This window comes from Coturnix japonica, chromosome 1 (genome assembly GCF_054131305.1).
Source record: "Coturnix japonica strain WE chromosome 1, WE-NBRP24, whole genome shotgun sequence".
In the NCBI taxonomy this organism is placed as follows: Eukaryota; Metazoa; Chordata; class Aves; order Galliformes; family Phasianidae; genus Coturnix; species Coturnix japonica.
Window position 1 is genome coordinate 42,707,613 of NC_140663.1, and position 13,880 is coordinate 42,721,492.

Here is a 13,880-nt window from a genome sequence, read left to right on the forward strand (position 1 = left end):
CACTGAAAAGGTAGCTGTGTAGGAAGGAGAAGACAACAAGCATCTGAAGAGCAGAAGACAAAAGAAAACACTGACAGTACAAAGTGATATTATAAAAACACTTGAAACCCAGATGAAGGCTCCTGGAAGCAAGCTCCAACGTCCTACACTACCAGAAATGATAGAGCTAAAAGCCCTGGAAACAGGAACAAGAGCAAGGAGAAGTAACAGTGACTAAGGGAACACACTAGTGGCATTTTTGTTACGATCTGAAATTTGGAGTAGGTCCTCCAATACTACTATAATTCCACCATTATATTCCTTCTCCAGTTGCCTTGTCTGCACCATAAACAAGTGACTAAAACTGCTAACTGAAACAAATAAAAAAATAATGGTTAAAGAATACTCAGAATTTCACTGGGTGAAAGAGGTGTTGAAGAACAATAAAAACCTTCATTTAACATTTCATAAAAACAAAAACAAACAAAAAGAAAACCTATGCACTTCGAAAAAGATAGCAGTAAGAGAAGCATGAAAAAACTAAAAAAAAAAAGAAGAACACATTAAAATTCTGGGTAACTAAGAAAGAACAATGAAGGGTGAGAGCGTCAGGATTTGAGGTATGGCAGGAATTGCACCTGAAACATAATTGTGATAAGTTACCTACTAAGTCAGTAATGAAATATCCACCAATTTTAACAAAGTAGAAGTCAGTCCATGATGGTCTAATCCAGTAATGAATGGAAAGACTTCTAGTCAATTTCAATGGACTTTGGATCTCTCCCTGAAAAAAAATATATTTACATAGCAGTCGATGTCAAAGTAGTGCCAGGTCTCTAAGATTAAGGAAGCATACCTGATATATATTGAAATCCGCAAGTCTAACCACAACAGGACTAGACATCAGTTTGCCCTTTGGCTGCTGGGAAGTTCCTTTCAGTGTCTGTTCCTTGCCTGTAGGAAAGTGGTGGAATCAATGAAAACAACAGCCATCTTCAGGATAGTTTTAATAGTTAATGGAATTAGACCATTAGCGATACAAGCAAAGTACCTGTTTGTGGCTTTTGAGGAGATACAGCAGGTGGTGATGAGTCAGGAGAACCTACACCTTGATCCTTCACAGCCTGCTTAAGCAATTCAACATTACTTTTGAATTCATTTAATAACTCTTGGGCCCACCCACTTCTGGCTTTAGTGGCATCACTATAGTGCATCCAGTGATTGCAGCTGTCTCCTGAAAACAAGAGGAAAATATTAATTCATTTCATATGCAAACAAGCTTCTAACTGTGTAACAAATTTTCACTACTTCACTATTAATCCTTATTCAAAATATAATCCCTTTGTGTGCTGGAATTACAGAATAATAGAAGTTAAAACAGATGTTATAACAAGTTATATACTGCATAAAAAGCAAGTCACGCAGCTTCATAAATTCACTCATAAAATGACTTAATATCGCTACCTATCTTTTAACACCACTAACTAATGCTGAAAAACACTGGAATTTCTAGTCCAGAGAAATTTGCTGACATGTTGATTTCTGATGTCAGAAGATGCAAACAAAACCATCTGTTTCAGGAAAAAAAGGGTGAGAGCTAGTAACAGGAAAACATTCCCATACTCACTCTTTCTTATCTTAATTTTACCACCAAAACTTTAGTACAAAGTTGTTGCTGGTCTCTTTTCAGAAGTGTACTGTTAGTTTTGTTTCTCTGGCACATTTATGGCATGCAACCAAGAAGATATGCACAATAAGACACAGCCTTAAAAATAAAAAAATATTTCATTCCTGACATTTTTTATTGATAAAGCATTTAAACAACTGAAAGAAACTGAGAGCTCTTCTAACAGACTCTGTAAATACAGACTACTAATCTGTTCAGTAATAAGTGCATAATACAATTAACTTCTACCAAGTGTGATGCACTGTTCTTCAAATATCAGCATGTGAAAATTTGCTTCATTTTGAACTAACACTGGAGATGAATAAAAATGGCTGGTATTAAAACAGGAAAATGACTTGGGGAAAAATATTTCATTTTGAGTCTGAATGTGAAGACTTCTACATGGAAGGCACTGCAACAGAGAAATGTACCACAAGGGATGACATTTCACCCCATCCGCCTGCCCTGTAGTGTTTTCTGATGGTTATTTCTATCTTTCTACCTAAGAAAGAAGAGGGAAGAAAACAACAAGAGTGCAAGAAGGCAGAGGTACATTAAATTCAAGTCCATGAAGCTGTGTTTTTCCAAAACAGGGATAAAGTGGGGTCACCTCAAACATCTGTACACAACTACAGGACAACAGCATCAGAGGGAAAGGTCTCATACACTTCTGGAAAGTCAGGATGGGTGGTGTCGCTCTGAAGTTCCTGTATACTAACATATGCACATGAGGAGCACAGGGGAGCAGGTGGAATTAGAGATCAGCATGCAGCTGAAGGGCTACGATCTCACTGGGACCACAGAAATGTGGTGATACAGCACATAAAAGTGAAATGCTGCAAAGGACTGACACAAGTTCTTTAGGATGAGCAGACTGAGAAGGAAAGAATGGGGACCTTCTCCTACTATAAGAGCTGCAGGAATGCATGGAGTTCTGCCTTGGTATGGATGATCAGCCAATTCAGAGAATACAGGTCAGGGCAGACCAATATGGATGACAACGTGGTGGACATCTCCTAGACTATCCAATCATGGACACTGCAAGGCACCCTTTGGACAAGGCAAACAGAAGAATAACAACCCAGGACATTGAGAAGGCGGACTGGTGTACTTAAGTTAATTTCATGGTATTTCATGGAGAGCTAGTGGATATCCAAGAATCAATTCCAAGCTCAAGAATGGCCCTCCTTGAAAAGCAGGAAATCAAACACAAGTAGCTAGAGGCTTCTGTGGGTGAGCTAGGAGCTAATTTCAAATACAAAAAAAGGAAGGATATAAGAAGTGAAAGCAGCATCAGGTAATCCAGAAAGAATACAGAGGACGAGGATAGGAATGCCAAAGCTGACCTCGTAGGTTGACATGATATGTGGTGAGACATGAAAGGCAAAAAGAAACATTTCTACAAGTGTACCAGCAGCAAAAGGAAGGCTAGTGGACACTTGGGCTTGCTGCTTAACTGAGTAGGGGACCTGGTGACAAGGCACATGCAGAAAGCAGAGGTACCCTGTGTCTTCTTTGCTTCAGCCTTCACTACTAGCACTTACCTTCTGAACTCCCAGGTCCCTGAGACCAATGTGGAAGTTAGGAGCAAGGAAGTCTTCCCCTCAGCAAAGGAGCAATAATCTAGGAAACATTTAAATAGATCAGACACATACAAGTCCATGGGATCCTGAAGAGATGCATATGAGAGCTGAGAAAATTGGCTAATGTCATGGGGAAGATATTTCAAATCATTTTTGAAAGGCTACCAATGACTGGTGATCAAGACAGGTTCCAAAGGACTGGAAAAAAGCATTACTCCTATCTTTAAGTAATAGAACAAAAGGAGGCTAGTCAGCCCCAATTCTTGGGAAGGCCAAAGAGCAAACATCCCTAAAAACTATTTCAAAACACACTGAGGAAAGGAAGGTGATTGGGACTAGTCAACATGAATTTATGAAAGGGAAGTCATGCCTCATGAACTCTACTGTCTTCTAGATGAATGGCTTGGTAGATGAGGAACACACAGCTGATACTGCCCACCTTGACTTTAGCAAGGCTTTCAACACTGTCCTGTAACATGCTCAGTGACAAAATGCTGAAGCATAGACTAGAGAAGTAGCTAAACTGATTTCAAAATGTTAGGATCAACAGTATGAAGTTCAATTGGAGGGAGTCAGTGGAGGTGTACTCAAGGGTCATCACTGGGGCTAACGTAAGTTCATTCATGACCTGGATGGTAGCACAGATTGCAGCTTTGCAGATGGTACAAAAACTAAGAGCAAGTTCAAAAAAAGAGAAATCCAAGCCCTGGACAGGAATACTCCGATTCAACAGTACAGGTTAGGACACAGCCAGCTAGGAACAAGCTTTGCAGAAAGAGACCTAGGAAGATTGGCGGACAATAAGCTGAACACGAACAAGCAACATGTCCTTGGGGCAAGCAAAGCCAACAGTATCTAGGACTGTTTAGGAAAAACACTCCCAGCAGCTCAAGAGTAACGATTTCTGCCTTTTGCTCAGCCCTAGTGAGACCGTATCTACAGTGCCTGGTTCACAGTTCTAGGCTCCCCAGTACCAGGAGATCACAGACTTACTGGAAGAAATCCAGAAAAGGTTACAACTTGCTTAAGAGACCGGAACACCTTTCAGACAAGGCAAATTTGAGATAGCTGGAACTGTTCATTCTGGACAAAAGAACGCTCAAAAGATCTCACCAGTGTGAACAAGTACCTGATGGAAGGAAGTAAAGAAGATGGCTTCTTCTCAGTAGTACCCCCTAATAGGACAAGAAGCAAGAAGCATAAACTGAAATACCCCACCAAAACAATACGAAAGCTTTCCTATTGTCAGGCTAACTAAACACAGGATTAAGTTAATTGGGGAAACTGTATAGGCTCTATCCTTGAAGTTATTCAAAACCTAACTAAACACAATCCCAGGCAATTTACTTTAGGTAACCTGGCTTTAGTTGAGCGATAGAAGATGGGGCTAAACATCCCCTAGAATTCCCTTCCACCTTCAATTACTCGACAATTCTATACATGGAGATATCACAGCCACATTTATCTGTAACAAAGTGAAGAGATTAGTCAAACTGTAGCAAGAAAACAGCATTTTACTGGGTCCTGCACTGATATTGACACCATCTGAATTTATTGCTGCTTATGCTGGATGATAATACTACCTTATTTTTCGTATTGTCTCAATATATCAGCTTGATTAAGAATTCCTTGGACTGCAAAATGTCCTGCATCATAGCAAAGCATTAGCTTTCTCTGATTGTCAACCAGCAGCCCATCAGCTGCATAGATAACAGAGCTGCTACAAGCAATTTGTCCAGAGCAATTCTCGAAGGACAAATTAAGAGATGGACTGCTGCACAGACAGCTTTAAAAATAAAAAGTCTAACAACAGTCTGGCTTGTGCTTCAATGACTACAGTTAATGGTCCCAATCCTGTTTCACTTGCCTTGAGTATTATCAAAGGCTAATTGCTGGAAGGATTGATACTCAATGGATTACAAGTTTGCCTTATGACAATTATGCCTCAAATTCCCTTTGGTCCTACTGTGGTCAAAAGCAAACAAAAATCTGAGCTTCTTTTATTAAGGGCTTCTTCCAGAAGGGCTGATTTCAATTTTTAGGACTATACTATACTATAATTATTATTTATTTCCCATCTTCTAGGTTTTCTTAGAGTTCTCACAGAAAGTGTAAGTAGTGAGATTAGGTTCTCACCTAAGCATAGTAGGAACCACTTATGAATGAAATATATCAACATCACAGGATTCCATTCACAACCATAGGTAACAAGGACCTGCAGCAAGCTACTGCTAGTTCATGTTATTAATGCATATGGATATCACTCCAAAGCAACTGAACTTCCTCTGCTGAACTGAATTTGACCTCAAGTTCAGAAGCAGATTACTTTCATCTCTTCTTTGTTACTAGCTGCTGGAATTATTATTTTTTTTCAGATTTCTGAAAAACACATTTACAAGAAGTGATCTGTAAGAAATGCTTGGCTGGAAATTGGAAACATCTGTTCAATAACAATTCCCTAAGAAACTTAACAAAGGCTGCACAACTGCCTCTCTACACACTAGCATTCTTGTTTAGCAAAGTTAAAATACAAAACAAAACACAAATGACCATTGTTCATAAATGACCACAAAATCATAGACTTCTATATAGAAAGAAGTCTACTGTATTAAAAGGCTGCAACTGACTCCTTTAGATACCCAGTTAGCAAATTCTCAATCTGTTGTACTGCCTTCTGCTGTCAAAACAATCCTTTCCATGTCAGAAATGTGTAAACATCATTTTGTTGGCCAAACAAATAAGTGAACTGCAAAACTTTTTGGCACAGAACAGCTCATTTACAGGAATTAAATTTGTTTCAAGTTGTTGCTTTTGTTGTTTTATCTTGTATGTAGAAGGTATAAAATTCAAGTGTTTACAACCTTATTATCCATGCCTTATACATATACTTCTTTTGTTGCTCTTGTTGTTGTTAGTATTTTAGCTACTTAGTTACAGTTACAGGCAATGCACAAAATGTTCATACCTGCTTTGTGAAATGGGTAATAGTCCACCGTTAAATAGCTGAAAGAAAGCTGCATGGCTCCTCCTGTTACACGTCTATTTGAATCTGCAAAATAAAGCAATGCTGCTGTGCAAACCTTACATTTAGCATGGTAATTCTCATGTTCATGCACTCTCTGAAACGCTTAACAGCTACTACTTCTACTAGCTCTCACTACAACCTCACTAATCTCTGTCAAAATTTTCATTCAGGTGGTCTTTGCTGCTTTCTATAGGTCACTTTGTAGAAAAGAACTCCATGTTCTGTATTCAGTCATTAATAACAACTGCATATTGCTTTGAAGGCTACCAAAAAGTAAATGCATATCTTTGTATACACCCACCTGAAGTTCTCTTGAATGAAAACTTTTTACATTGAAGACTATGATCAGTAATTCAAAGAGAACAGGCTGACTTTCCAGAATACTGAAAAATATAATCTTTTTTTATCTGACAAGATATTATTGCAGTGAAGAAAGTTTCTGAACGTTCAGTTCTGATTTTTCCACTATTAAATTTAAAAATTCATAGCAAAAAATATAGAGGATATGTATATAATAAAATATAATAAAATATATATATATTGACAGGAACAATAAATTCCTGCTTAAGCAGACATAGGAGATGCATCTGTTTCTAGGCAGAGAGCCTTATGTCCTGCTGCTGTCTCACAATCAGGGAAATACACTCACTAAGTTCTATATATTTCTCTCTCTTTTTCAGTGGACCTTTTATCCCCTAATACATGTTCCATAAACTACCCATATCCTTAACACTGATATAGCATCCTCTTCTGATCACTTTAAAAGGCATGAAAAATGTAATGTTTTTTCCTGAGTATAAATATGGTCCACTACAATAAACTCTCATTAATGAAGTACATGGGCTACAGAAAAATCAGAATATTGTTTCATTCTTCTCAATCGCAGAACATCCTAAAATGGAAGTAACAGAGAGGGCTGCTTTTTTATTAGTCTAAACTATCTGTATTTTATAAGGAATATTACTCAAGCAGGTTTCACAGTGACTCTCTCAAGCCAGAGTGCTACTGCCACATCATTCCTGAGAACCCAGCAAAGCTTGCGTGTAAAGGTAAATTAGCAGAAACAAAATCAGTTTCTAGAAGACACGAAAAGAACTGAAGCTACCTGTACTGTTAGCAAGTGTTTGTGGGTTTTGTGAATTATTATTATTATTATTATTATTTTTTTTTACATTTATTCTAAAACAGTTGCACTTAATAATGAAACATTGTCTTGACAAAGGTATCTAGCCAATGTTAGATGTGTCTGGAGACACAAGATGACAATTACTCTAAAATAAAAACCATTCATTAACATTAATGGATTCTTTAAAATTTTTCCTAAGGACTATTATGGTTCACAGGCACGTTATGTAAAATAAATACATAAATAAAATAGTTACCTTTCTCTTTAGAATGGATGTCATCACATATATGTAGGTCCAAGTGGGAGATTACTAAGTGATGAGAAGTTTCCTTAACATCAAAATCATTGAACAGTTTTACTATTGCATCATTTTGATCAGGTGCTGCTGCAGTCTGGTGCGCTTTCACCTGCTGAGAGCTGGGCGCAGGAGCAGAGCTCTGAAAATAATTAGTTATATCAGTGCATAGAACTTTATTCTTCCCATCAAGCATAAAACCACCACAATATTTTTCTTACCTAAAACAAATCCTTTAAATAAAGAAATATCCACATCATATATGAACACTTTGAATCATTACTTTAATTTACGAGTACTGTTTTAGAATACAGCTAAGTTGAAATATTGGCTAAGTGTCACAAAGATGCAATGATGATTCATGCCCCATATTTCCCTTCCCCCATGTCTTTTACACCCTGATGACTGCAGCACTGGTACTTCTCTATATTTTGCTGCAAGCTGTTCAGGAAACTAAACTAGCAGAAAAACATCCACTTCATTTCTACTCATTTAGTTACCCCAACTACATCACTATATGGTCAAACACGAGCTACCACCAGGGTAAGGGAATTGGTAAGATGTAGGTACAGAGAATTGAACGATCAGGATCTCCCTGCTCAGTAGCAGCTGCATGATTGCTGTAGCTGAATCATCAAATCACTCTGCAAGTCATCAGAACCACCATAAGTATTGAAGTATGCATTATAGTACGCTAGTTTTATAGGATGAGATTCTACAAGCTCACGTTCAACTATTCTTCACACAACCTTTGCACTCTAGTCTTTAGATTAATTTCCTCCTGGTAAAGAAGTTGCTTGCTTATAAGTCCAATAATTTCTTCCACCAGTGAATCTGCACAGCTAAGCAGCACCCACAAAATAGAAAGATGAGAGGGATGAAATACCAGACAGATGCATCAGAAGAAATATATATATATTCTGTGGTGAAGGTTGTTACAGAAATTACTGACTCAGATTGGAGTCTCTGGAGGCGTTGATGAAATGTTTAGACATTGTACTAAGGGACAAGATCTACTGGGGAAATATTGGTGGCAGGTAGATGGTTGAATATTGGAGGTCTTTTTCAACCTTGGCAATTCTATGGTTCTATTGTTCTTAGTACTTAATTGTTCTCATAGAACTATTATTTATCAGTGTATTCCTGCTGTTTCTTCACAGATAAGAGATCCCTCCCACAACACTCATGAACAAAGCCTCATTGGTCTAGTCTGCTCTATGTTGTCACCTGAAAGATGACAAAGTGTTATGTATGACTATCTTACACACAGCACAAATATCACACCTATGTCAGCACATGTATGTTAAAAGTAGAATTATCTTTCACTATGTGTTCCAGCAAGACAACTGTAAGAAGGAAAGCTCTTATTAAATCCTAGTATTTCAGTACCATGAAAACAATTTAAACCATTACATAAGCACAACTAACTACACACTGAGATTACCTTGGTGTCTCTCAAATTTCTTTTTTTAATTATTAACCAGAACATATTTTGAGAACAAGTTTACTAAATAATCAATTGTTAAGTAAAACAGAAGTCAAACTACTCTGTACATGGATAGGCAAATTTTCCTTCCCATAACTGACATCAGTACACAAAACCTTGTAAAATAAAGTGTATTTTATACTATTTTGATCATTTCTAATGTAATTCAGGATATGCGGTGGAATGAAAATGAATAAACTTGCATTATCAAAAATCTATTGACCACGCTGTACTGCATTTTAAAACATGCCTCATACCTGTGCTGTTTCAGTAGCCAAGCTTTTTCTCTGTTCCGCTGATTTCTCTATGGCTTCACTAAGAGATTTGGCATACTGCACCATGGCTTTCAACTGGGAATCAGTTAAAACCCACAACAAGTCATCCAGAATCAGAACCAGTTTTGATGCCACTACATTACAATCCTTTAGCTGTAGGATAAAAATTTGAGTTTCAAATATCAAATGACAAAAAAGGTTGTCTAAAACCCCAAAGTTCCTGAAAAATACATTGCATACTGAATATGATTTAAAATATTTTGTGTTACATCTCCTACTAATTAAAAGATTTCTATGATATACAAAGGAATCCATAGTTATGCCTCACTTTTTCCTTATGTCACATGCACTGAATACTAAACTGGTTATTTAACTGTAAGGAATACAAATACAGCCTGAATCTACAGAAGTGAAGCAAAATGCATAACTAAAGCTCTGGAGATCAAATAGTTTTATTAGTAGAACCTGTGCAAGTTCCTTAACTTTAAATTCTTCCAGCAAAACTACTTGTGTTTATAGTCTTAAAGACATTAAAAATTTACAGAATTCCACACTTTATATGGACTAAAAATATTTACTACGTATATGTGCATGGAAATTATGAGTTAAATATTAATTCATAAAATAATGAATGATTTCAAACTTTTCATGTTTACCCTTCTTTTAAGTGTGACCCTAATTTTTGATTGATTCGTAATGAGTCGAACTGGAGCACTCATGATTTCATGCTTGGAACTCTGAATCGCATCCGCTTCTATTCTGATCATCTGCCAATTGATTTCTTTAAAAGTCAACACCTTTAAAAAGAGACAAAGACAAAAAGACATTTATGGAATATGAAAGTTTACTTCTACCACAGAATGTGCCCGTGTGTGCATATATCAATAGACACAAAGACATCCTCCACACAGGGCTATATGAACAGAACAAGAACATTTTACTCATTTATCCCACTCAAAGGTGACAGGTATTAATACCTGATCTTACTCTCTACCTCCGGAAAGTCACAGGAACATCACATGACTTCCAATCATATCGCATTTTAAAACAGTCACTGTTTTGGAGAATGTAGGAGTGGAACATCACATAAGCTTGCACTGCACTTTGCATCAATTTTGGCAGCAGCTTGAGACATAACCTTTGATCTGACTCACACCTGCCTTGTGTTCCTAGAAAACAGCTGAAGTTACGGAAAGCAGTGTCTCCATTCCTACTAACAATATGTTTCCCAAACCATGCAACTTTGCAGTTCAACTGCCTCCTCTTCTACCACAATAACAATATATTTATTTTAAAAAAGCTAAAGAAAATATTTACCTCTCCACGTTGAGCTTCTTGTATCCTGGTAAATCTCAGGTCAGCATGTTCCCAGTTTGCATTTACACTATATATTCTTAATTGGGAAAGTTCAAACGAAGCATTAAAAGCTTTTGCGCCAATCCTTATTACTATGGAGTTCACAGAAACTGAAATTCCTTCTACCACTTTTTCAGCGAAACCATATTCACTAGAAGGTGAAATACAAACATATTTACTGTGCATCAAATGAAATGACACAAACTGTACTTATTAAACAGCTGAAATGCAACATGATGCAAACCATAAAACAAGTTCCTAATGTATTCTTCTCCAGTTGCAACTTTTACTTAACAGTAATTCCCCCTCCACCATACTATCTCAAAATGATCATTTAATAACATAGTTTGGACAATGATGGATTTCCATGAACAATTAATGCTACTTAGTGTATTTATAACAGATTTTATTTATTTTTATACAAGAAAACAGTCTACTCTACTACCCCTTCTTCATACCAATTTATTTTACAGTTCCAATTTGGCTAGTATTAATTTCTGTGAGCTTAGTTCTACCACCTATTAACACTAACATACAGTTTTGTATATATATATATAAAAAAAGGTAAAGTATTTGTTTTGATTCATTCTACAAATAAAGGCATTGTATGTGGTTGAATTAATAGATTAATTCAACATCTATTCCAGTAGTGAAAAAGATGAAGCAGTTGCTCTTAATCCTTTATATAAAAATCTTAACCATTCTCAACATTCTAGATTAGTGAATGGAAATTCCTACTTAAATATTTTTTTTCAGAATTGAAAATTATTTGCCTTTGGACTTTTTTCTGCTTGTTTACAGTTTTTCATTCCTTTTCCTTTTCATAACTGCCATCCTACACAGAATCTCTATGGCAATGACTTTCAAGCTGTTCTCCAAGAGATGGAGGCTACACAAAAGTTAAAATAAGAAAATCAATTGTATTTTCAAACTAATTTCCCTCTGTATATGGATCACTGCTCATATTTGGACATATGTTCATATATGGATCTATCTGGATATAAAAAGATTGGAGGAGAGAAAAAAAAAAACAAAACAACAACCTGTTGTAATGGTATATTTTCCACAAAAAATGATGTTACATTTGGGCTACATAACATGTATTATATCTTCCAGAAAGATTTGGATGATAAAACAAAGGAACTAGAGTTTTAGAATAGCACTCTAACAACGCTAATGATGATTATCAGATAAAAATAAAGACACACACATCCCAAAATTATATAGATTTTCCAAATGAAGACAGTAAGCTGTCAGAAAATTAAATACATCAAATGAAATGAGTGTATTTTTGATGGAGTAGTTACACTCGAATGAAACATTTCTAGCAAGCTGCATATACAGTTCAAGTGTTCATCCCAAGCTTACATCTGAAATTAAACCAATCTATCTACATACATAAAACCACCCATCAGTAACAAAAAGTTTCAGCTGCAGTACTATATGCTTCAGGAAGATGCAGGGCTTCAAAGTGTCCTACACTGATTTGAAAAGAATAAGATTATTGTTTTTAGATCAAGTACAAGTCATGATTGTCGCTGACCTTTGTCCTGATGCAGTTGCTATAGGAGAGGGTCCATTAGGGGCACGTGGCTCTTCACATGTGCTCATTTCCATTACAACTTTATCCAAAGACTTGGGAAAAATGGAGACACGACAGGTAACAAAGTGAAAAGTTGACATATGAAGAACAAAATCACCGAAAATTTTTTTGTGAAGATTCATAAAACTTTTCTCATAGTGTCATTTTCCTGTAAACCTTTGCAAATTACCAGATTTTTTTTTTCCAACTTGTTTATATAATTTTTCATATTTTAAGAGTTCTAACAGGTAGTCCCAGTTTAACACTGAGTTGCAGAATTCTTGATCTCCAATTATTATTTACCCATCATACATATTTTCATAAAGAGAATTTTGAAAGTGACATGCTTTAATGCACTCTAATTTGGATTTTCTTCCCATATGTTTGGTCTTACAGTGACTTTTTAACACAAAAAGTGCTAGGACACAAATTATACATATTGCATAATAACAATGATTTAGAAGAGAAAGTGAATACACCAAAAAACAATTTATTTCTAGCAAGTAAGCAAATCCAGTAATCTCCTAACTTACAGTGCAACATTCATTATCTACGTTTGTATGATTACTGTTGATAATGTCTCTTGATTTAAGGCACATAGCTCTGCATCCTTTTCCCATTTCAAGCTCATTAGAGACTCGCCAGTTAATATCCCATTCTGTTTAGTACCTCATCTGAATGCTCCATTTACTCCCGCTCCAGTCAGACAAAACATACGAAAAGTTTTGTCCTCAAATTCAGTTTTTTACAGGCCAACCTGCTCTACCTACTGCACTGTATTATCATAGCCACTGTGCCTATCTCCACATTTCCTCCACAAACATTTTTCCTCACTGCTCTTATCCATGAACCTCACTAACAATAGCTACCTGAAAGTCAGAAGTTCCTACTCTGTATTTTCTTGTACCTTACTATATGGCAACGCTTAGAGGGAATATTAGCTGTTAAAGGTAAATCTGGACATCTTAAACCAATTTTCTCTGCTGCCTCAGTGAATAAGCTGCCTTACAAAACAACACAGAAAAAAGAAAAAACTAATCCCTTACTTCAGGGAGACAGACGAAAATAGACTTATTCTGTTTATCCTACCATTTCTGGATGTTTGATCACTCTTTTAAGGTTACATTAAGACCGCTGGAAGAATTTCCTTTGCTATATGACTCATGTAAAGAGCAGCAGGGCACTGATTTCAGGACTCTCTGTAACACAAGTAGAAGTACACTAAGAACACCTGGATATAGATACCTGACTATTGATTCCCCCCGGAAACTGTATGTACTCTGAATCAGTTCCAAGCAAGCACCTTTTGCTGGACAATTGGGCTCTAGCTATCTCCTAAGCTATGGAAAGGGGAAAAAAGAAAAAGAAAAAAAAAAAAAAAAAAAAAAAAGAAGCCAACTGGGAAAAATTACTTAAGAGGTAATCAGATTTCAGGCAGTAAAAATATCTCAGCCAAAACACTGAAAATTTAGAGCTGTAATAAAGGGCTTAAAGTGGACATTTAGGC

At 36.4% G+C, this 13,880-nt stretch overlaps 1 protein-coding gene across 4 annotated transcripts in view; it reads right to left on the reverse strand.

The window, feature by feature from the left end:
• The window catches only part of BLTP3B (bridge-like lipid transfer protein family member 3B), a 48,354-nt gene that overhangs the window by 18,858 nt on the left and 15,616 nt on the right, over nucleotides 1–13,880 (reverse strand). For 2 of the 4 annotated variants that reach the window (XM_015859005.3, XM_015859014.3), the window contains 8 exons: nucleotides 12,335–12,426; nucleotides 10,753–10,942; nucleotides 10,092–10,232; nucleotides 9,418–9,588; nucleotides 7,636–7,816; nucleotides 6,194–6,277; nucleotides 1,031–1,213; nucleotides 836–933 (listed from right to left, as the gene is read on the reverse strand). In XM_015859005.3, the coding sequence (XP_015714491.2) occupies nucleotides 836–933; nucleotides 1,031–1,213; nucleotides 6,194–6,277; nucleotides 7,636–7,816; nucleotides 9,418–9,588; nucleotides 10,092–10,232; nucleotides 10,753–10,942; nucleotides 12,335–12,426 (1,140 nt within the window). Of the gene's footprint in view, nucleotides 1–835; nucleotides 934–1,030; nucleotides 1,214–3,189; nucleotides 3,265–6,193; nucleotides 6,278–7,635; nucleotides 7,817–9,417; nucleotides 9,589–10,091; nucleotides 10,233–10,752; nucleotides 10,943–12,334; nucleotides 12,427–13,462; nucleotides 13,573–13,880 lie in introns of those variants that run through there. The other 2 variants (XM_085515392.1, XM_085515396.1) reach the window with 2 other exon arrangements.